Source organism: Cyprinus carpio, chromosome A13 (assembly GCF_018340385.1).
Source record: "Cyprinus carpio isolate SPL01 chromosome A13, ASM1834038v1, whole genome shotgun sequence".
NCBI lineage: Eukaryota > Metazoa > Chordata > Actinopteri > Cypriniformes > Cyprinidae > Cyprinus > Cyprinus carpio.
The window spans coordinates 13,207,176-13,231,708 of NC_056584.1; the positions used below are offsets into that span (position 1 = coordinate 13,207,176).

The 24,533-nt window shown below is 36.3% G+C and overlaps 1 protein-coding gene across 1 annotated transcript; it reads left to right on the plus strand.

Moving 5' to 3' along the window:
- The first annotated feature begins 684 nt into the window (after positions 1 to 684).
- Positions 685 to 6,973, plus strand: LOC109085454 (myozenin-1-like). The gene is made up of 6 exons (XM_042768844.1): positions 685 to 880; positions 2,493 to 2,589; positions 4,375 to 4,562; positions 4,984 to 5,239; positions 6,269 to 6,449; positions 6,565 to 6,973. Exons 2-6 carry the CDS (start codon positions 2,502 to 2,504, stop codon positions 6,794 to 6,796), a joined length of 945 nt encoding a protein of 314 aa, XP_042624778.1. The 5' UTR covers positions 685 to 880; positions 2,493 to 2,501; the 3' UTR covers positions 6,797 to 6,973.
- Positions 6,974 to 24,533: the final 17,560 nt, after the last annotated feature.

Sequence of the window (24,533 nt, forward strand, 5' to 3'; positions counted from 1 at the left end):
ATGTCAGCTGAAATGATGCTTCTTGACTGGCAGAGAATTTATGGAGTAATGGGGTAATTATTTATAGGAATTTTACTGTACTGAATGAGTGCATTTTTTTTTGTGTGTGTGTGTGTGTGTGTGTGTATATATATATATATATATATCATATATATATATATATATATATATAAATATACACACAAAAACAGTACAGTAAAATTCCTTCTTTGATTACAAAACATAACGCTACTGATTTTAAATTAGACCCAAACAGCTACATCAAACTTGAGAGACTGTAAATTTGTGAATTTGCCAATAATTTTCTCATTCACACCACAGCTATTTAGAGCCATGTCATATTAATGTAACATGGGCTGCCCTGTCCAACACTGACCTCTCGGAGTGCTTAAATCATTATCATAAAAATAAATTAAGCACAGTTTCAGGGCCCACTATTGGATTTAAAAAGTGGAAAGTGGAAGGTGATTAACGAAAGAAGAAAAAGTGCAAATCTACCACAGCCCTTTTGCCCTGTGAAGCTATTTGATAACTATGTGCAATCACCCGGACTTTCTCCTTCTCTCTATATTTAGCCAATGAAGCATCTGCAAGAAAGATATTAGTCTCTTGATATTCCCATCAGCAAAGTGCTGTGCAGACCAAATGACCCCCCCCCACCCCCCCACCCCTTTACCCCTACCTCCCCCTACATACCCAGACTATCCCTCCCCAAATGAAGATCTGTCATCCAAGTCCCAGCTGGATTTTGCAAGCCTTGTGTTCTTGGTCCAGCCACAGGTCAAAGGTACCCTGGAATTGGTAAACTTCTTAGCAACAAACCTTTTCCTATTTTCACTGTACCTTTGAGACCACTTCCTGTAAGCAGTCTAGAGCCTTGGTAAGTGGATTATGTGATTTTGTTCTGTCACTTTACTAATCGCACACACTGTTCAACTAACAGCTGCATGATGGCAATGAAAACAAAACCAGCAGTAACTACTGTTGCTGGTGTGATACCCACTCTAAAAGTTTGCAAGCACTGATGGCACATTCTCATTTAAGTTTGGATTGATTGTAATATTCACGTTTGAATACTCCAGCACCTTTTTGCTGCCAGAAAGTGGAATGTGCTAAACACTCCCACCCAACCTGGCTGATGATTTTATGTGGAATGCGAAGCCTGTACTGTCCAGCTGGGGAACTTAAGCCTGGTGGACCCCAGCTTGTGGTTATTTTACAGTGTGGGTCTGTGAACCCCCCCACCCCCACCACCTCGTCTCACCTCACATCAGTTCATGGTGTCATTTCAGTTTGAGGGAGATTTCCTATTTCTACAAAGCATTAAGTAACAGTGTACATGTGTTTATGCGTGTATGTTTGTGACCAATCCTGAGTATCTGACAATAAAAACCACGACAGACGCCACGACTAGCCACTGAAAGCTCTTGCTTTAAAAATAGCCATACCTTATTGAGTTACTGTCAAGTCGATGCAGTGTTTGCTATTAACAGAGCCTTAAAAAATAGCAGAAACACCGTGTGCTGGAAAGCTAATGAAAAAATGAAAATATAGGCCAAAACTGCACTTTACCTGGACCTCCATGTCCAGACTTTGAAAGTAAAAAAAAAACTGCTTAAAACTTTATTAATTTAAAACTACTTTTTTTTTAAACTGACATGAAGAAATGTTTTTTTTTTTTTGTTGTTTTTTTTTTGCGGTGTTTGATTAAATCTGTAAATAGATTTGTGAAATTTGGGTTGAATGTTTCTGAGTGAGACAAACCAACAGCACAAAATCACACAATTCATATGCATTAAATAGTTGCTAATATTTATTGATGTCTGTGCTGTTGATGTCCCACCAAAAAGATATCACTTCTTGGAGAAGGATGTCATTACTGAATTAGCTTTTTTTAGGGCTTTTATAAAAGACTATAGGATGGAAAGTGAAATTAGTGATTTTAGCTTTGTTTGAAAATGTTTGAATACAAAATAAAAAAAAAAAAAAGGAAAGAAAAGAAAAACGAAGAAGCCCTTGGAGTATTAATTTATATATATATATATATATATATAAAAATATATATATATAGAGAGAGAGAGAGGAGAGAGAGAGGAGAGAAAAGGAGAGAAAAACCGACAAGAAGAAGCCCTTGGAGTATTACTATATATATATAGAGAGAGAGAGAGAGAGAGAGAGAGAGAGAGAGTTTGCTTTTCTGTAAGGATCATACTAATTATTCTGTAAGGCTCAAACAAATTAAACACTGTAGTGAATTATATTTGACTTCATACACCTACATGTCCTTGGAATCTGAGGAACGTGAGGTTGTTTATATCTACACTCAGCAAGTGTCTGTTCTTCTCTATTATTCCTCAAAGTTTGCTTACAACACAAAAATAATACCTGTTAATTTGCATTCAATTAGAGACTACTCCAAACTACTGCAAAATGACAAGACAGAGATACATTTTAGTATCTGATCAAATCAACTCTGATCTCTGTTTTCCCAGTCTAGAATCATGCCTCTGTCAGGAACACCAGCCCCACCCAACAAGAGGAAAAAGCTCTCCAAGATCATCACTGACCTGTCACACGTAACCCAAGATGGTAAAACACCCACAACTTCAGCTTTATGTTTGATTTTTGTGTAATTATTCCATACTTCCAAACATATTAGACAGCTTAAAAAATGTCCTGACCTGAGATAATACTTTCTGATTGCCAGGAAAGCTATTGTTATAACGTAATGAAAGGGAATTACAGTACAATTTGAAGCTACTGTTTTCTGTTTTAATATATCTTGTTTTTTTTTTTTTTTTTTTTTTTTTTTTAGTTTTTTTAGTTTTTTTAGGTGTTTTTTCTAGTGTTCTGTGTGTCATATTATTTTAGAAATTATTTTATTATGTTCATCTGTTATCGAGCACTCAGTTATGAATAATAGTCATTATTATGAGTGTTGAAAACAGTTTCTGTTTCTTTGATGAAAAAGTTCAAAAGAACAACATTTATTTGAAACATTTGTAACATTATAAATATTAACCCTTTTGACTAATTTAATGCATCTTTGCAGAATAAAAATATTCTCTCTTTTTTTTAAAGCTTATTTAAACCAAACTTTTGAAATGGAACATTTTTCAGTTTCTACAAAAAGTATTAAGCAGTACAACTATTTTCAGCATCTATAATAGTAAGAAATGTTTCTTAAGTACCAAATCAACATATGATTTTCATAAGATCATACAGAAAACAGGACTAATGGTTCCTGACAAATCAGCTTTGCCATCAAGAAATCTAGTTTAAAAATATAATTTTTAAAAATAATATGCTTTTAAATTGTAATAATATTTCATAACATTATTCACTGTATCATCAAATTAATGCAGCCTTAATGAGCATTAGAGACTTCTTTCAAACACACACATACACACACACACATAGAATTTGAGAATAACATGATACTAAGGTCTAGGACTAAATAACAGAATTTTCATATAATTAAAGAGTGTGTTTGTTTAGCCATGACAGGTGACAACTGTTTATTGGGAACATCATCTTCATTTCAGGGCCTGTCACTAAGGATTCTTTTGGATTTAATATGTTTTAATGAGGAGTAATATGTCAACAACAACATGTATCCTGTAGATTTCATAGCTGAAATGTCAGCTGTGTCTCTTATTATCACCTCTCTCTCCCCTTCATCATTATAATCATGGGACTTTTACTCCACTGAAAGAACATTACATAAGTGTCTCCAGTGGAAATTAAGTCTAATTAATATGTTCTTTTTTCATGCTTTTGAAAGTGAGTGAAAAATTGTTGTTGTAGAAGAATGGAGAGACCCTTGCAATACTGATACATGTTTAAATATTTTTCTTTAGGCAGCATTATTTTGATATGAGGAAACAGTGGCTTATTCCACACTTAAATCTACTGCATAGACTTGATATCTTTCAAATGATTTTATTGTTTATATTAATACTGTTATGAACATTTCCAAGGAACTGCGGGTGATTTTCCAGCACAAACAGTGGGTGGTAGGATGACTAATAGCTATTTAGTTACTGTTATGATTACAATGCAGGAAAAATAGATACATCTGTATAAATATGAATGACGACACTTGATACTAGAGAATCAGGGACATTATTCTTTTTTTTTCTTTCCAAGCATGGTCTGATAATACCATGCACAGTAAAAATAGATGTGAACCGAATAGAGTATTACAATACTGACTGCACATTATGTTAATATACCTTTCATTTACTAGTTTGCTAGATACTTTTGATCTGAAGATTGTGCTGTTTTGTAAAGGAATTAGACTCAGAATTTTGTCATTAAACAATAAACATAAAACTAGCACGTTAGTGAATAATGACTCTTTTTGTTTTCTAGAGTATGAATCAGAGCCTGAGGCCTCAGAATTTGACTTGGGGAAAAAGATCAGTACACCCAAGGATATCATGCTGGAGGAACTATCCCTAATGAAGAACAAAGGCTCCAAGATGTTCAAGATGAGGCAGCTGCGTGTGGAGAAGTTCATCTATGAGAACAATCCTGACTTCTTCAGTAGTGAGTCCATGGTAAGGCAGGCAAAGAACTATCAACATCTGTGTACACTCTCAGAAAAAAAGGTATAAGAGCTGTCACTGGGGCAGTAACTTTTTCAAAAGTTACACTTCTGTACCTTTTAGGTACTACTATGTACACTTTAGGTACTACTATGTTCCTTTAAGGTACCAATATGGACTGTTTAGGTACAAAGGTGTGCCTTTTGAAAAGGTACCGCCCCAGTGACAGCTTTGTACCTTTTTTTCTGAGAGTGTATTTGTTGTCAGATTATTTGCTTTAAATGATCATTATTCCTCAATCTCAGTGTTCTACATTCATCCTATTCTGATTCTTGATTCTGGCCAAGTTCTTATTTAAATGTAACATTCCAAGCATGATTTAAATGCTGATTTGGAAAATAGTCCACTAATTATTATGTTATTCTGTGTAAAGGATAACCTCCAAAAGTTCGTGCCCAGCCTAGGGGGCCAGATGTTGGTGGATGTTGGTGGCCACCTGATTGTTGGACAGATGGCTGGCCAGGCTGGTGGGGCCGGCCAAGCTCCAGTGCCTCCTCCTAAACCCGGAAGCTATGGAAAGGGAGCAGGGGGTGGGCTGCAATCAGGTGGGCTCGCTGGTGGAGCTGGAGGTGCCGGAGTAGCAGGAGGAGCAGGGGGGAAGGATGGTGTGTCAGGAGATGCCTCACGGAGTGAGTAGGAACCCAGATGGAGACCTTTATACACTAGCCAGCTCTGCTCACCCACACTAGAAACTGCCATGGAGACTCACCATGAAACTTGTTAAACAGGGTTATTATCATTACCTAAAACTAAAACTTCACTGTAAACAAAACAAACAAACAAAAAGAACGAAAAAAGAAAAAGTAAAAAAAAGTACTGGTAATTTTCTGCCAATAATTTAATGGTCATTTTCGTTAACTGTAAAAAACACAATTAATGAAGTGCAAAATTCAAACTACAGGTAAAACAAATGTAAAAAAAAAAAAAAAAAAAAAAAAAAAAAAAAAATACATATATTAGATGAAAAACATAATAGAAAATTATAAATGTTGCTTTGGCAACTGAAGTTTAAATTACAGCATTAAAATGAAAACTAAATCCAAAATAAAAACAAATGAAACATACATAGCTATATTTAAAAACATCAAAAACTAATAAAAATGACATAAGCATATTTTTTTAAAATGAAATTAAAATTAAAATGTAAACTAAATATAAAAAAGCAAATTCAAGATTTGAATGAAAACTATATATATATACACACACAAAAGACTAATGATAATAATAATAGTGCTTCAAGGTGAAACTGAACTAAAACTGAAATAAAAACCAAATGAAACCTAAACAAACTTATAAAAATTGCAAAAGCACAAAAATTACTACAAATTAAACTAAAATGAAAATGGAAATATAAACTATAAAAATAAAAGCCAATGGAAATTCTAATAGTATATAAATGTAAATTCCCATAAATGTCATACCCTCATGTCATTACAATCCAAATTTTATTTATTTATTTATTTGATTATTTATTTGACTCTAATGACTTTAATTGTGTGGACAAAACCAGTCATACAGGTTTGGAATGATATGAGGGTAAGTAAATGATAGAAGACAGATATTTAATTTTTGGGTAAACTATGCCTTTAACTAATGGAACACTTACACGTTTACTAATGGAATGCAATTACTTTCAATCAGTTTGTATTGCTCTATAGGTGAGGATCTTTCTAAGGCTACTTTGGAAAAAGGAAAAAAGAGGGCCGCATGTGTTGATACATACGTTTCCCCTTGGGAACGGGCTATGAAGGGCAATGAAGAACTTGTATCCACAATGAAGGGTCAAATGCCAGTACCCTGCCCTCAAAAGGAGCTGCGCAAATATAAGTCCTTCAACAGGTACGGCTGCATTTCTTGGTATAGGCTGGACAATCTTTTACTTTGCATGCAAAATTTTTACTTTTCCCAGACCTATTGTTGCCTTTTTGCCTTTAATTTGTCAATTTCTTTCTAGGAGTGCTCTGCCTTATGGAGGTTTTGAGAAGGCCACACAGCTGATGACCTTCCAGCTGCCAGACATCGAGGTGGCCACTGAGGAGCCTGAACCTGCAGTGGTGTACCATCATGATATCAGTTCACGACCCTCCTTCAACCGCACACCCATCGGCTGGGGGGGCAGTGGTGAACCAGGCAGCATTCACATGGAGTTTACTATACCATTCGATGGGGAGACCGACGACCTGTGAACCTACAACCCTAACAAAACAAAACAAAACAAAACAAAAAAGATATATTTATATATACCTGTCCTAATCACCCTGCACTCTAATAACCAGATAAACACACACACACCTCACAATTTAATAATCCATCAGGAGAATGGCAAACCTCTCTCACTGTACATGTAACTTTGAATCTAAATCTGCCTCTGAATGTTTAAACAAAGAAATACACATGTACTTGTGGAGGATTTTCTTTTTGCATGTAGTATACCAACTGAAATGAAGGTGTCAGGTTGAGACTGAAGTTTTAATTTGCTTGTTATGCTGCCAGCATGTTGCACTTTAGAAGTGAACAAATGAGCATGATGTCCCTTTGGCAACAATGTCATGTAAGCACTCGCAGTGATGGACTGCTTGGCCCATGCTGCTTTTTTTCTGTCACTTACATAAAAGTAAACAGTTTTGACTGCATAATCTGTAACCTCCCTTTAAATAAGCTAAAGTCCCACTTTACCACTTCATTGTAGTGTCATTTACAGGGCTAAATACTGATTATAGTCATGATCATCATGTATTTATGATTATAATGTTGTGGAACATCTTACACAGTACTGTTGTTTCTGCTATAGTAAATTACTATTATTACATTTAACTTGAGCAGATTATGCATATTAACATAATAATCATCGTATTAATATACTAATCACAAAATAAAAATTCTAAACTACTGTCGTCACAATACTACATGCCCATTCTTTAATAAATAATTGATTGCTTATATTTTTGTTGTGGTCTTTCGTGAAAAAACTGTGTCGTTTGTGACTATAATTAAATTGGGAAGGATAAAGTTGGTCATAAGTATATTTGCCGGTGTTTTATGGCACTAATACTAACCACAGACAGCAGGTTGTATGCAATATTTCATGAGGACTTTCACAATCAGTTTTATGAGCCAGTTATTTATAGTGAATGAAAAATGTGCAACGAGTTATTTATAGTGAATGAAAAATGTGCAACGTTGTCATGTCTGACTCAAAAATGCATAAAAATAAACATGTAAATAAAAAATAACAAAATCACCAATAATCGAGCAGTCTTTAATTAATGTGACTCACAAATCTACCGAACATGTAGGCTCCTTAGTTTGTATTTTGTCATCAAAATAACCAAAAACTTTAACCAAAAACTTTCTTTAAATAAAATAAAATGAATAGTAGGCTTAAAATATATATAAATGTCACTCTGTCATCGCTTGGTATTCTGGGCTCCTTGTAGAATTACATTGCATAGAATAATTTCCCCAAAATATACTAAAAGTCGTTAATGGAATCGTCAATGATGTCGTTCAAAAATGAACGATTCCCATTAGTACTTATGAACCCCTGTTTTACAACCATCCCAGGCTAGACACTCCGTTCGACACCTGAGACGCCAAACATCGCGAGAGTTGGTTGCCTTGGCTGCAGCACACAATGACGCTGAGGGATGTTTAAGGTTTAGCGGCAGAAAATAACAGATTTTTACCCTGCCGACCAGCCAGGGGGAGGATGCATACTGCAAGGTAAGGAATCCCTCCTTTCGAAGCAGTGCCTGTTCCTCCGACATGAAAAAGGGGCAGAGAAGACGTTTTGCTCTGAGTTGGGAAGTTAAGACGTAGCTGCTGCTCCACAGGCATGTGCCGATCTAGTAAACAAACATAGGGATGCATCACTGTCAGAACAAATGGATTTAATCATTTACGCAGCACGGCGTATTTCAAATCGGCGTTTTCTTTTTCTTTTAGCTACGCTTCTCCGAGAGGGTTGTGTTATAATACAGGTATAGTGCGAAGAAGGCGCTATATCTCACATGCAGTGATGTGCTGACGAAGCTGTGCGTTGTGGCGGATCCAGCGCTGCGCATCTTGAAGTTCGCCACGTAGTAGAATAACCACATGGTCGAGCCTCGACGGTGTGGGTGCATGCATCAATTCTATAATAACATGGCAAATTACGCATGCATTTTCAAATTGTGTATTTTCTATAACGATTTAATACAGCCTACATCACAGAAAAAAAGGATATTGTATATTTGTAGGTGATTTATTGCTGGCCCCATCTCGTGCGTTTCAACTTACCCAGCATAAGACCATATGCTCCTCACAGTTTTCAGTGACGTAGCGGTTTCTCATCTTTTCAATACAATTGATTGTCCTCTAGCCGCCAATGTCATCTGGTGACGTTTCAGAGGTTGTGCAGGTGAGAAGCAGAGAGAGTGAGATGTGTAGGTCATTCAGGTGTGCTGAAAGACTATCTATCCATCTTTGTTATGGTACTTACAGCATCTCTATATGAGTGCATGAAGTTGATTTTGGGTAGTTTTGAACAAAGCATCTATCTATCTATCTATCTATCTATCTATCTATCTCTGTCTGTCTGTCTGTCTGTCTGTGGTTCATTACTTTTGGATTTGATGTTTGTCTGGAAACACATCTGCTTTGAGATCTATTTATTCCTGTCACCTACTGTTCTGAGGAAATTACAAGATGATAAAATCATAATAGCATTCATAAACTTTGGATTATCTTTCTATATTGAACAGAATGATTAGAGTTTAATGATTTGGTTCATTTGTGTGCACAATAATCAGTTTTCAGCGTGTTACGGTGGTGTGTTACATAAACAAGGAGGATATGTCTCTATTACTACAGCGAAGAGGAGTGATCAAAATAGACACCCCTCCATCTAAACCTTTCTTTTATGTTCTCTCGTCACTCCTCCTTTAGCGATGTCTCTGTGAAAAGTAAATAAGAGCCCTGGCATGCATGCAAAAGAAGCCTACTAATTGTTATGTAAAATTTAGAAATGAATAAATTAACATACTTATGGTCACTCCTCGAGGGCCTACGCTCCCATGTAGCCTATTCATCAGCAGACAGAGCCTTCAGTCTGGCTAATTGGTTGGGGGGGTGTATGGGATTCCTGTAAATTTCACAACATGCTTTTAAGGGCTTATGACGGGAAGGGACAGAAAAGCCCTTGAGGGTAACTTTTATTAAACTTCTCAAGGTAAAGGAACATTTGAGCTGAGTGGGGGACATTCATGTGTAAATCAAAACTCTGTCTTTATTTGATATTAGCCAAAGACTTTTCTTTTTGAGAGCAGTTTTCCTGCTTCATCAAGCCTCCAGTAGAGTCTGGCTGCAGATATGCACTCTCTGTACTGGTCACGATGAACCAGTCACAGTCAGTTGTGATTACAGGTTAAGACATTTTATTATTTAATACATTTACAGAAATGACAGGGCAGAGTCCCTTCTGTATGACAGGTACCAATACTTTCTAGTATACTGTACGTTTGTACATAAGTCAAAAAAGTGACGGGATTTCTTTATATCCCAATGGAAATTTATTTATTTATTTATTTTTTTTTTAATTAGAGGTAAAGCATATAATTAAAACAGCTTATATATAATTTTTTATGTCTGTGTAAATGTTTTTTTTATATAAATGAACAAAAATTTTATTTTAAAAATTTTATAACAGAAAAAAATAATAATTATATATTTAAAATAAATATATATATTATAAATATATATATATATATATATATATATATAAAATATTATAATAATATATAATATGTTGTTTCGTATAGTCTGCAGCCCAGTAAAACATGTCATGGACAGTGAGGAGATTTTCGTATAGTCTGCAGCCCAGTAAAACATGTCATGGACAGTGAGGAGATTTTTTCAGTTTGCAAGTCTCACAGCAGTAAGTGTAAAAAATCTTGCACATTTGGACTGTCATCGCCTGTCAATATTAAACAATATCCTAACAGAGACAAACTTGCATAAATTACATATTACAGACTAAAATCTTAAACAGACTGAGTAAATATCAATAAATAATCACACATATGTGGTCATTTTCTAATGGAGAGATTCCCTAAAATGTATTTGAACATTTAAGTCACACTTAAAAATGTATGCACTTCATTGCATTGGTAATAAAGTATCAAACCATCTGTGGCTTAACTGTCCAGAAATGATTTGTAGCCACTGTATCTTTGTAGGATTTTTATGGCTATGTGTTTTCTAGTTTTTGTCTGTATTGCCCTTTTGTTTCTTATTCTTTATTAATTGTGTTTGTAGAAATGCTTTTAGAAAGCGAAATAAAGAAAGATTAATGCTTTCAGTGGTCCAGCTCTCTTTCGAGTGCTGCTCACACACACCTGCCTGTTTCTCATTAAATTCTGTCTGTTGGCCTGTAGCTGATAGTGAGGCCCTCCTCTTACATGTCACCTGTGTGACAGTCTGGATTCATCATTATGTAACAGTCTCTAAAGCCACAAGCCACAAGCCGCTACATTTGGTCTTTTAAAAAACTTTAAACCTGCAAGGTTTTTACTGTAGAAATGCATACAGTGAATTTTGAAGTTACTCAGTTAGCCATTACTCAAGTCTTCTTGAGTAATGGCTATTTTAATAAGATAATTTGGTGCTCAAAAAATGTTTCATATTATTATTATTATTATTATTATTATTATTATTTTTTTTATTACTATTAATTTTTTTGTTGTTTTTTTTTTTTTTGTTAATAATTGAGGTATTTTCACATGATTTGTTTGAATAGTAAGTTTCACTAGAAACTAGAAATCTTTCGTAACATTAATTAATAAATTTAATCTACACTTTTTTTTTTCAATTGTTTTAACACTTTTTTTGGTCAATTTAGTGCATCTTTGCTAAAAAATAAATAAGTAAATTTTATATTAACTTAAAAAAAGGTTAAACTGACCCCATACTTTTGAATGATTGTTTAACATTTGTGTTTTGTATTAAAGTCTTAAGGTCTTTTAAAGTGTGGATTTAGCATGCATATACTTTTTGTGAAAGTGACGTGACATACAGCCAAGTATGATGACCCATACTCAGAATTCGTGCTCTGCTTTTAACCCATCCAAAGTGCACACACTCAACACCATGAACAAGGCACCGAACCAGTTGGGGATTCGGTACCTTGCTCAAGGGCACCTCAGTCGTGGTATTGCTGGCCCGAGACTCGAACCCACACCCTTAGGGTTAGGAGTCAAACTCTCTAACCATTAGGCCATGACTCCCCCCCATAATGTGACCATATTATGTAGTTGTATTTTCTACATGTTGTTCAAAAGTTATGTGTAAGTTACATACCATGTTTTATACCTTATATTTCCATGAAAACATTGGCAGCAGTCATTTAGAAGACAGTGCTACTGAGAATTATGGATGACCCTCCTACAGATGTCATAGTGTAAACATTTTAGCTCATTGCTTCCCCTGTAAACATATTTCCTATCATTACTTCATTTAGTTTTTTATAGCTGCTTCCTAAAATGACTTGTGTAGGTCAGTTACCTTTAAAAACCTGTTGGACATCAGCCAGCCTTAAAAGGCTGATGTCTAAACACGAGACTTCTGCGGTCTCTCTCAAACATAATTAACAGAGGCCCTGCTGGCCGCTTTATTTAATGTCTAATTGTGGTGTGCATGTGAACTATTTGCTGTTCCCATAAAAAAGATCCTCAGTAGCTTTAACAAATAATTGGATTTGGAGGCATCGAACTGAACATTAATTGAAGCTGACAGTGTATTTGACATACAGGGTCATTACACAGTGTGTTTAAGCCATGGCATGCCCTCCTGTAGGTCACTAGGCTGGTAAGGTAAGTTATGATGTTTACTGAGAACAATCATGATGTCTAAGGTAAAAAGACTCAATTTGTTACAAAAACTGGTTGACCTTGTTTTGAATAGGCACCTGTGAAATCATCAAATAGGATTTTTATTTCTTTTTTTCACTCCCTCCTATTCCTTCTCTCTCTCCCTCCCATCTGTTTCTGCATAAATATCTCTGTGTATTATTGAAAAAGCTTGAGTCATGGACATTCCTTGAAAACCATGAAATTTCTACACAGCCACGAAGACATGGAGTTGTAGGCTGCTGTAAGGAAGTCTACACCCTGTATGCCTAAGCCATCTAAAAATGAAAGACTCTTGGAGACTTTACTTGGCAAATATAACTGCTGCACTCTCTTGCTGATATGAAAAGAACAGCATAACCCAAATGATTTTGACCCAGACAGGCTTTAAATGAAAACACAATATCCACATTCTTATCTCAGGCATAATAATTTCATGGTTGAGGCCACAGTGTTTATAAATGATAAAAGAATAGAGATGCTTCAGAGGCCAAGTTCAAGCGTGGAAACATGCACAGGGACAGAAATTCTGAGAAAGCCACCCATTTGGAACTCTGGGCTATTTTTAACCCTCCCCCAGAATTCCCATGGGAGCACAGCACACATTTGTGAATGGCTACTTGTGTGTGCCAGTGGCACTGTGCGTGTACTACTGACCACCCGAGGAGACGCGGCGCAGATATTGACTGATGCTGTTGTGCAATCCAAATTTAACCCCCACAGTCCTCTGTTTGAGGGCACTTTTGTTGCATAGAGTAGTGACCATGTAAATGGGTCAGCCATGAGTACTATTGATATAAGGTTGGATTTGAATTTATTTGCAGGTGATAAAACACTTTCTTTACTCTTAGACAAGGTTTAACACTTTTTATTTGTATTATAATTTTTATATAATGCTCCATTTAAAGGCAGGGTAAACGATTTCTGGTAGCCAATGTTGACATTTGAAATCACCAAAACAAACACGCCCCTGCCCCAAAAGGTTCTCGACTCTATTTTGATAGCTCCGCCCCACACATATGCAACCCAGGCAATGATTAGTTCTGTGATACAAAGCAAAACCAATGTTTCACCATGTCCACACCGGATGTGAGCGTCGCAGCAAAACACTATAGAACTCGTTATAATCAGTGATGCTGTCTAAAGTACACCATAGATATACATATCTATGGTCTGCACTGGATGCGGAGTGGTACGACACGACAAATCCCTGACAGAAAACTGCTGCTGCGTTCTATTTTTTATGTATTGACATAAATTTCAAATGATTTTCAACGGTCGCTTTGTCACGTCCAGTGTAGACAGACTTTAGCTGTTGCAGCGCGGCTTACACGGGTCCTACTTCTTGCCTTAGTTTTCCTCTTTTGTTTTTATCCGCCATCTCTATCTTTCTGTTGCTTGTCTCAGCTAATGTCCGTCCTGTGGATTGAACGCTCTCTTCTCCGCATCATGAGTAGACACGCCCCTTTCTGCTGATTGGCTAAAAGTTTGTTTTGCTATTCGGCCTGATTCAGTTTTCCAAAGCTTTTTTGAAAGATTGCTTACCCTGCCTTTAAGATTAATTGAATTACAGTTGATAATTTATACTTACACAATTTAGCAATACAGTGTGCAACTAGGTATTTCGACAAGTGTATATATTTGGATGAAATTATGAATAATTGCATGATTTAAATTTGTTTAATAAAAAATTAATTTGCTATCTTGCATAAGCACATCCATTGGATCAGTGTTATTTTAGCATCAATGACATGCTATTATAGTTTTTACAGGTGCATCTCAATAAATTGGAATGTCGTGAAAAGTTCATTTCAGTAATTCAACTCAAATTGTGAAACTCGTGTATTAAATAAATTCAGTGCACACAGACTGAAGTAGTTTAAGTCTCTGGTTCTTTTAATTGTGATGATTTTGGCTCACATTTAACAAAAACCCACCAGTTCACACCAATTCTCAACAAATTAGAATACTTCATTAGACCAATAAAAAAAACATTTTAGTGAATTGTTGGCCTTCTGGACAACAGTCCAGTTCTTCTTCTCCTTAGCCTAGGTAACATTTACATTTAATCATTTAGCAGACGCTTTTATCCAAAGTGACTTACAAATGAGAACAATGGAAGCAATCAGACCAATGAGAGAACAACAACAGTATACAAGTGCCATGACAAGTCTTAGTTAGTCTAGCACAGAACCCGTAGCAAGGTTTTTTTTTTTTTTTTTCTTTCAAGAATAGGATAGACAAGAAAAGGTAAGTGATGGTATTAGTTGGTCAAGTGCTTGTGAAAAAGATGTTTTTTGAAAATGAGTAAAGACTCAGCTATTCGAATTGTGATTGGGAGGTCATTCCACCAGCTGGTGCAGGAGTGGCTTAACAAGAGGAATATGACAACTGTAGCCAAATTGACAACGTCTGTATGTGGTGGCTCTTGACCTCAGCCTCAGTCCATTCGAGGTCATTCCACCTCAAATTCTTGAATCGACGCTTCAATCCTCATAAGTGTGCGGTTCTCTCGGTTAGTTGTGCGCTCTTTTTTTCGACCTCAGCACTCAACTTTCTGTTAACATGCTTGGATACAGCACTCTGTGAACAGCCAGCTTCTTTGGCTTACCCTCCTTGTGAAGGGTGTCAATGATTGTCTTCTGGACAACTGTCAGATCAGCAGTCTTCCCCATGATTGTGTAGCATAGTGAACCAAACTGAGAGACCATTTTGAAGGCTCAGGAAACCTTTGCAGGTGTTTTGAGTTGATTAGCTGATTGGCATGTCATCATATTCTAATTTAGTGAATTGGTGGGTTTTTGTTAAATGTGAGCCAAAATCATCACAATTAAAAGAACCAAAGGCTTAAACTACTTCAGTCTGGGTGCATTGAATTTATTTAATACACAGGTTTCATAATTTGAGTTCTAACATTCTAATTTATTGAGATGCACCTGTATTAATATTTTGAATCAGTTTTTAGTTTTATATTTTCCATTTTCATTTTAATGTTAGTTAGTTTTAGTTTATGTAGCTAAATATGTAGTTTAATATGTAGTAAACTAGTTAAATGGTGCCTTGGCAAGTAGCTGAAATAAAAAATGTTTTACTTTTATTTTTTAGATTTTATTTTAGTTATTGTTTATTTTATTTCAAATAATGACCATTTTTAGTTTTAGTGTACTATAATAACCCTGGTTGGAATGGATATATGTTTTTATCAATATGGAAGTCACAATAAGGGCAAAATGGCACCTAATATTATTTTATTTCATTTTGCACATCAGCTTTATAGATCTTGAGTTCAGTTGGTTGAATGTCTTAATGTGAATGGCAGATTGAGATTACTGATGACAGGTTCTTAATGTTTAACTGCTTTGGTTTTAATTATATCTAATTAGCAGATCTCTAAGGAAGGCTTAGCTCCTAATAACAGATTTTCAGGATAAATTAGTGATGAAATTAGACCTATACACCGTTTCGTTGTCCATCCAGGCAACAGCGCCACTTTATTATGACAAAGAGGATTATAGCCAAAAATATCCCTTATGGCATTCATTGATGTTTCTGGCTATGAATGACATTTCAGTTGCTAATTTTAAGCGACATTTCAGGGTTTAATTTTCTAAGCATGTGGACCTACTAAATGGCTCATATAGACTTCGATTAAATCCAGTTTTTATAAAATATCTAAAGTTTGTGTCATTTAAGAATGTGTCAGCTGATAAATATAAAATGGCTGTTGTTCTTTTAAAAATAATTAATCCTGAGGCATATGCAATATGCAACACAAAAAACAAGACCTCACATGACATATTAATGGTCGTACTTATTTATATGTGGCTGACTGGCTCTGTATTCAGTCTCAAGTCATATTTGCTATCTGAGTGAGACCATATTTGTCTAAAACACACTGTTTGGCATTGGCTCACATGACTAAGTCTGTCCAAACAGATAATGTTCTTTATGAGCTGTCACGTTTTTTTTTGTTTTTTTTTTTTGGTACCCTGTCTGTCCCTTTAAAGGCAGAGAGGTGGGAGGAGCTTCCTGAGGAAACAGGTGTCTGCTGATAGGAATGATGTCATTGTTTCAGAATCACCTGGAAAAACCTGCATGATTGTCAGCAAGATATACACATTACAGCTGCTCATGACCGGATCACAGATGTCAGACAGACAGGCGCTGTAAGTACACAGACACTATAAAGCTTTATAAGGAACTCCTTTTGTCAGCCTGAGGCTTTGTTTTACAGTTTTATGTGAACTGTATGCCGGAGAGCTGTAGCTGACAGGTGCGATTGCAGCGTTTTAAACATTTAGTGGCTTCATTCAGGCTTTTCTATCTTTTAAGAGGAAATTCTAGAGGGTTCTGTTCATGTTGAAGCACAATACTTTTAGCACTAGCTGTGTATGGAAGTCATCAGAGATTAACAGTTCGGCTTTTTCTTGGAGTTGTGACCCTGTAAATTTTTTAACTTCGTCTTTGTCACCGCACAGACTTATTTAAGCTTTATTTCATGCAATAAAGTAATAAATTCAATTTGCACAGATCTGTTTTAGTTACCATGAACTGTTGTGCTGTTTCAGAGCATGATAATAATACCTACAGCGGATATGAATCTGCTTCAGGAAATTAATAAAAATATTAGGACTTTAAAACATGCAATGGAAACATGAAAACTGTTGAGGACGAAAACAATAAATTCCAATAGTGACCTATTTTCCATTCTGGTGTAGTATTTATGGAGCAGATGTAGTTTTAGTCAGGCAGCGAGTTTATGCATAAGGAGCCTTTTTGATAATGCATGACTACAGCCCTTGTCTGGGGTAATCACATGACCGAGTGAGTAAAGCATGCCTCGCTGTCCAGGAGGTGTCACTCAGCAAGGATGATGTCATTCAGGAAGTAGATCGAGTAAAACAGGAATAGTTACCCAGACCTCTGAATCACCTGTATGGTCACTCCTTTTTCTCATGAAGGATGTGAATGCAAATTGTGTATTGCATGAAGTGTTTGGTTCATTGTTCTGTGGTTTAGATATGAAAACTTAGATAAGATATGAGTACCCATTTTTCCTCTTTTTCCTCTCCTCTTGCTCTCGAAAAGAGATTTTTGCTGAAGTCCATGCAAATCAAAAAGCAAAATTTAAAAAGTGGTTAAAAAAAAAGTCACATGCTTTTCATAAGCGCTATAAATTTTGAAGTTAAATGTTGTGGGCTGCTAGTTATTTAAAGAGTGTTTTCAACCAGGGAGAATAGATAACATCTCTGTAGGACATTAGAAGGTCAGCATGCGATTTTTGCCTGATTTTTTTTGTTCCCATGTTTAGTGACTGTTTTGTTTTTTGCATAACACAACACTGTTCTCATAAGAATGATTTGACTTTGTCACTAGGTCATTACTGTCAGTGGAGATGCTATGTTGTGGAGATGTTGGCTTATATTAGGAAGGCTATATATTGATATACTGCATGTAATATGGTGTGATCTGTAGGTATCTTATTATAATGACTTGTTGCACAATATGACAATTTCAGGGTTTTGGATATCCGAAATCAAATTCATACACAAAACAAAAACATTACTGCTAGAAAAGTTAATTAGGTGCGAGTTGGAAATAGTATGAGTATGGTGGGGGGGCATCGTTAATGAGTACAGTTGTGAAGCTATGAATACAATTTGTCATGTCTATGGGACAGGGGTGGAAGCTAGTGGTGGAACTAAGAGTGCAAGCATCGGGAATGAAACCTTTTGTTTTTAAACATAAGCTTGTCTTTTCAGTGAATAGCCCATTGTGGGAAACTGTATTGGTTTTCCTTATTTAAATTGTCACTGCTAAAATATTGTTGTTGTTGTTGTTGTTTTTTCTTTTAATTTATTTCTTTTAATTTTTTTTTTTTTTTTGGGGGGGGGGGGGTCTTTTCTGTGAAATATTGCCACTCATTATGTTGGATTGTGGGTTTTTCTCCATCTACTGGTTTCCCTCATAGTCATGATGTTTCTCTTTTTTTGTGGTTTGTGTTTGATTCTCTCAGGGTTTGTTTATGGGTGTGCAGACTGGAAGCTGTACAGCTTTCCTATACATGTTTTTTTGTTGTATTTTACAGTTTAAATTCCATTTCTATGCAGTGATGTGTAAGAACAGTAGCCTCATTTCTTTCTATAATAGAATGGTGTAGAACCGGTTTGGTTTATTCAGCACAAGCATTTCAAAAATCACTGACAACACAAAATGCCATTGTATGTTTGGCACTATCCTGTTATTCAACTTCCTCCAATGTGCCCTGGCAAACTTGTGAAATGATTAGTGAAATTGTTTGAGGCAAAATGTATATTAAATTAAATTGCCTTCGTCATGGTTTATGGTGCTCTGTTGTTCATGCTTTGGTGTGGTCAAATCTTTTTCATACTTAAAAGTTCATTACAGTCACCACATCAGTCAGTTTTTTTCAGAAGGAAAAGCCTTTAACATTTGCCAATGTAAAGTTCTGTGTGGACTGGCCCTCCCTTCCCTTCATTCCTTTGACCTTGCCAAAAACCAACTATATTTCAGTTTAGACGGGGTCTCTGTGAAAAATCATTGCAAAACCTGATACTCTTTTTGGTTTTGACCACAATTTGTCATGTTATGACTGATATACATTAAAATCTTGATTATATTTTACAGCATAAATTGGTTAGGATAAGAAAGAGATGGAAAAAATGAAAATTCTGTCTCCTCTGTTGGAGAGTGTTATATAAAATACAGCAGTGCTTGGTGCATTTTAATCATTAACCAGTGCTAAACTGCACTGCATCATATAATTACCAACCCAAACCATCAATGTATGAATCCAACTCACTAAGACTGCCAACAGTTTCTTTTCCATGCATAATTTTTTATATCCATGTATGTATGTGTTTACTGTCAAATATAAACGGTGAAATCGCTCTGGAATTCTATCCTGTCTTGCCTGCACTCGAGCCACTGACCTGAGCGCCACTTACAGAGTCTTCACTCCTATTGGTTGTTCGCCAGCTCTCCACTGAAAATAAAGGGGATTGTGTCACTGTGTGTCGCTGGCAGTGTGAACAGGGCTTTAGTCATATTTTTCTGATGGGTAATACAAATAGTTTCTCAATCTGTGACACTTAAGTCTTCCCACACGTCATATGTTTTTAATCATGAGTCTTGATGGGAGTTGCTGGCTGCTCTCCAAGTTAAACTGTTCTTATGGCCCTGTTAATTATCTCTGGGTGGAGGAAGTAACTTGCCCCACACACCATGTTATTTTCATTCAATCAGCAGTCAGTTTTTGAAATATGTGCTTGGTGCTTGTCTTCAGACTCAGAGTAAAGTTTTTTTTCTCCATGACTTTAGCTTTTTTTGTCTGTATTTTAAGTTATATGCTGAGTTTATTCTCAAATACAAATACATTTTTGTATTTTATTAGTATCACTTCAACTTAAAAATATGTTGGTGAAGTTTAAGACTGGCTCACAATAACTACCAAAGTCATGTTTTCTAGGAAGCATTGAGGTGAACACATTATACTATCGAGATCTATTGGTTTTTGACAGCTAAATCACAAACCAGTATATGCTCTCTTCCGCATCACCTTTCTGCGATTCTCTGATTTAAGGGCCTTTCACACCAAGGGCGATAACTTAAAAATAACTACAATCAGACTATAAGGTTTAAATAATTGTTCTAATTAATAGGGAAGTCTACACCACAGCTATAATAAGGAACGTGAAGAATGACAAAAACATTGACAGCCAATGGGATGACAGAATTGCAGTGGGTTCGTAATAAACAGAATGCTATCATGCTTTGGAGTGGACACGGTTATTGTTATAGTTATCATTTTTGGTGTGATCATGGCCCTTTATAGGCCTACTAAAAACTAGCATACTTCATAAACCTTCTGTACATCAAGTATGGAAATTTGGACAGCTCATGATTTATGTATTAGTGGGAGGAAAATTCTTACAAAGAGTGTTTGATTGGACAAAAATGTATAGTGCAGGATGAGTCCTCATTTGTGTTTTACTATGTATATATCTAAATGTGCCCCCCCCCCCCAACATTTAAGTGTATACTAGCATATACAGTAGATACCCTCAAAGTTAAAGCAAAGGAACTAGAAGCTATAAATCTACAGTTTTTTGTTTTATTTAATGAGGGCTTTGAAGTGATAAACTCATCTCTTTTCAACAATGGGCACTGCTCAGTAGTTCACCCGCCCCCACTTTATCTCGGTGGCTGCAGGTGATAGCCCCGCCCCTCCCCCTCCCCTCCCCTCCCCGCGGCCCCTCCCCTCCCCGCGTTTGGCCCGCCGCGTCGGGGAGCCGCGGCCCCTCCCCCTGCTCGTCCGAGCTTCCTCTGCATTAGCTCAATAAACGCGCGCCTAATGAATGTGCTGAGACCGGTAACTAAAGCTAACGGCCCCGTTGTCAAGTAACAACCGGATGTTCCAAGCCACAACTTTGTAAGGACGCGGTTTTGAATGAAACCGGTGAGTTTTACAAACATTTTGGGGTTTTTTTTGTGATGAAAAGTTTAGATGAATGGCTCTGGCATTCCTCACAGGTTTTGGTTTGGAAGAGACGCGTATCTGAATCCTTATGGAGCAAAGCTGGAGACAGTTAGCGTTAGTCATTCTTCAGAGGAAACAAATGTCGGTTTCACAAAAAAAGTATACAGTTTCTGAACTAAAACTTTTGAAGAAATGTGCGAGAGTGTAACAGAAATGTAACGTTACCTGTTTCACCAAAGCGCACTGTAGCTAAATAGAAGGTGTAACGTTAAAGTTTTAAGATAAAACTCTTATTTTCTTCGCTCTTGTGTTTTTAAACGCAGCATTGATGTTTCAGAGAATGTTAAGCGCATCTAGAGAAAGTTAAACTTGAACGGGTAAACGTAACGTTATATAACAAGTGCTTAATGTCTGAACGTGTGTGATGTGATTTCATGTGAGAACAATTTTTATCTCAACTTTCAGCTGTTGCGTTCCTTTAATGGTGTGGGATTTTTATAGTTGTGCACCTGCTGAACTAATCGTAATACCAAGATTTTACCTGTTTCCTTTTAGTTTACTATTTCTCGGAGAGATCTGTGATTACATGAGGAACTTGTGAAATGCTGAAGTAGACAAGATGTTAGGCTATGTATCATGACAGAATGTATGACTCTAAACCTGAAATCTGAATATGGTCTGCCCAGAAATACAAGTCTTTAGTGCATACAGACATTTGTGTCAAGAATTCTAGATCAGATTTCTTAGTGGTGCTTAAAGTATTCTACTACCTTGTCTTTACACACCCAATGCTTTGTGTGAATTATGGGAGTAACTTCTGTTAAACTGTGAACATTCAGATACTGCCAATGAACTTGTTTTAAGTCTCCTCACCCTTCAACAATCAATCATCAAAAGGAAACTTTAAGATGTGAAATTGACAAAATAAAGGTGAAAAACACCAAAAGTGCATTTATTCTTAGTGCATTTAAATGAAAAATTAATGTTCAGGACATTAAGGAGAATAGACCACAAGAGTGCAGTATCTGTTGTCTTTTACATTGGAAAGAAAAATAAAATTATCTTGAAGGACATGACAAAGCAGACTGAAATATACATACAGTAGAGAGAAAAAATTGAGTATTGGTTGAGTATTTGGAAAATGTATGGCTTATTCAGTCAAAGGATTAGCAGCCTTATTATTTGAAATGGTTTGCTTCAGTCCTTTTGAGTGGACATTCCCCAAACTGGAGGTACCACCCATAATTTAAAATGCAATAGACTCGATGGGAAAAGGTGGATAGGCTGCTCAAGAGTCAATGGCGTAAAGCGTTGCAGGCCAGCTCTAGCAGTCACATGTCTGATGGCACTAATGTGAGATCTGGCTAAACCTTTGGTCGGGTCAGCTCCAGATCAAACAGACCACACTAACAGGCTTTGGCATACAAAAGAAAGGGCTCGTGGGAAAAAAGCCTGTTGATAGTAAAGCCACAGTAGCATGACAATCGCTATGAGTTCCTGTACTATTTGTGGCTGAATTTGATGAAGAGTATATTTATTTACTGTTGATTAATTATGTTTTGTAGGTATGCAGGTGAAAATTCCTATACATACTACATGTGCTATGCTGGCATTGTAACTATATGGTGAAACGGTGAATTAAAAATATGGAGAAATATAAAGCTTGATTTAAATATGTAGATTAAAAAATATATATTTCATGTTTACTGCGAAATACGCATACAGTATGTACACAATTATTTGTATTCAATCACAGTACTTCATGGGAGTAGGTGCGTGATAGAGAATTTGTTTAGCAGGATTAGCTTGTTTTGATGATCTAATTGTTTTTTTTTCTTTTCTTTTCTTTTTTTCTTTCAGAATCATGGGTAATGTCACGGGGAGTTTTGCTGTTAAACATGAATATCTAAAAATAAGCTAAATGAATGCAGGCTGATGGCTTCAGTAAAAGCATACCATATATTAACAACCTTGTAGCTCACAGAAGGTCTATAAGATGTTGTGAAAAATCAGAAAAATCAGTTCCCCTGTTGAGAATGGGTGAATAGGATTTTTTACTTCCAGAACCTAACTGTTGCACTTTGTGGTGTTCTTTGACTGACCTATGCTTACAACAAAAACTAAAAGAGCTAGCCTATAGTTATTCGCCTTTGCTTGTTTTCAGCTTTTTGAATCTGATGTCTCTTTAGTTCCTGGGGCTTTATGGGACATACTACTTTTTACACACTGTATGTATGCTTGTTCAGACACAGAAGGTTGACATAGATGGATTTGTTGAAGTGACAAAGCATTTGGATGATGATGATGATGTGTAGATGAATTGCTGTTAGATGGAACTTTATTTTCAGGTGTTATTGCTGATTATTTAATGGTTGCGGTTTCAAACAGCTGAATGAATTAACTTGTGTTGTAACAGCATTGAAGCCATTTCTGATGTGACCGACAGGTTAAATTTGCCCTATAGTTGCATTTGTGATCTCAGCCTCTCTCTGCGCTGTGGAGAGAGAGTTTGTATTGAACTGGCCCAGATTCAGGTGGCCTTGCAGCTTCACAGATGGTACGAGGGAAATGCAGTTGCTTGTGCCAGGCCAAAGTGATGCTCACTGGCTCATGCTTACAAGAGAATGACTAAACTCTCCAACCGTGGGTCACATTCTCTGATCTCCTGGTATGTGATCTGTGCCATTTCATGCTATACATTTATGCAGTATTTTTTGTATGACAAAAATGACTTCTTTTTTTTTTATTCAATTTTTTTTTTTTAATCTAAAGTCATCTTGGATGTAATATTGGAATAGGACGTATAAACATAAGGACGCTGTTTGTGCCTGGCTGCATCTTGTGCTTGACCCACCCCATGTGCTTGCACCTCATCCTTCCAAAAACAGCACCAGGTCTATGTCTCCATGGCAACCGCAACCCACCCTGTCTTATTTCTGTTTAGTGGAAAATAACTGCTCTAGCCTGGACCTGTGCTTCCTCAGCACTGGGCTCCTGCTGCGGGATGATGTCAGTCTGGGCCTGATGGAGACGGTGGAGAACGTATCACTCAGGGATGGGCCTGTTTCTGTTTTCTATCGTCCTACTAAACTTCTCTCAGACAGTAAAATAGCCTGAGCTGCTAGTGTGAACATTCAAGGTTTTCTTGTCCTTTCACACTCCAGAAGCGGCCTTTTAAAAGTAGGTTAAGGCTGATTATGTAAGCAGAGTTGTGTCTTATTAATATAATTAACTGGACAGAGAAAATCCCAAACATAGCTTTTGCATTTGCTTTTTCTGTCTAAACAGCATTGTTAATTTGTCATCCAAAGATAAAATGGCATAAAACCTCTGACGAAACTAGAGCTGTCACGATTATGAAATTTGGCTGACGATTCACTGTCTAAAAATAGTCACTGTTATTGCGATTAATTGTGATTATGCCGATTATCACGATTAATTCTGTTTATTTATTTATTTATTTTTTGGCTTTCATTATTAAATTGTGATTAATTTAAGTGTTCAGTAAACTTTTAATCTTTTTTGAGTTATTATTTTGCC

Coding starts and splice junctions, on each gene's coding strand:
- LOC109085454 (XM_042768844.1), top strand. CDS start 2,502: ATGCCTCTGTCAGGAACACCAGCCCCACCCAACAAGAGGAAAAAGCTC. Junction 2,590..4,374: donor GTCACACGTAACCCAAGATG/GTAAAACACCCA, acceptor TTTGTTTTCTAG/AGTATGAATCAGAGCCTGAG. Junction 5,240..6,268: donor GTCAGGAGATGCCTCACGGA/GTGAGTAGGAAC, acceptor ATTGCTCTATAG/GTGAGGATCTTTCTAAGGCT.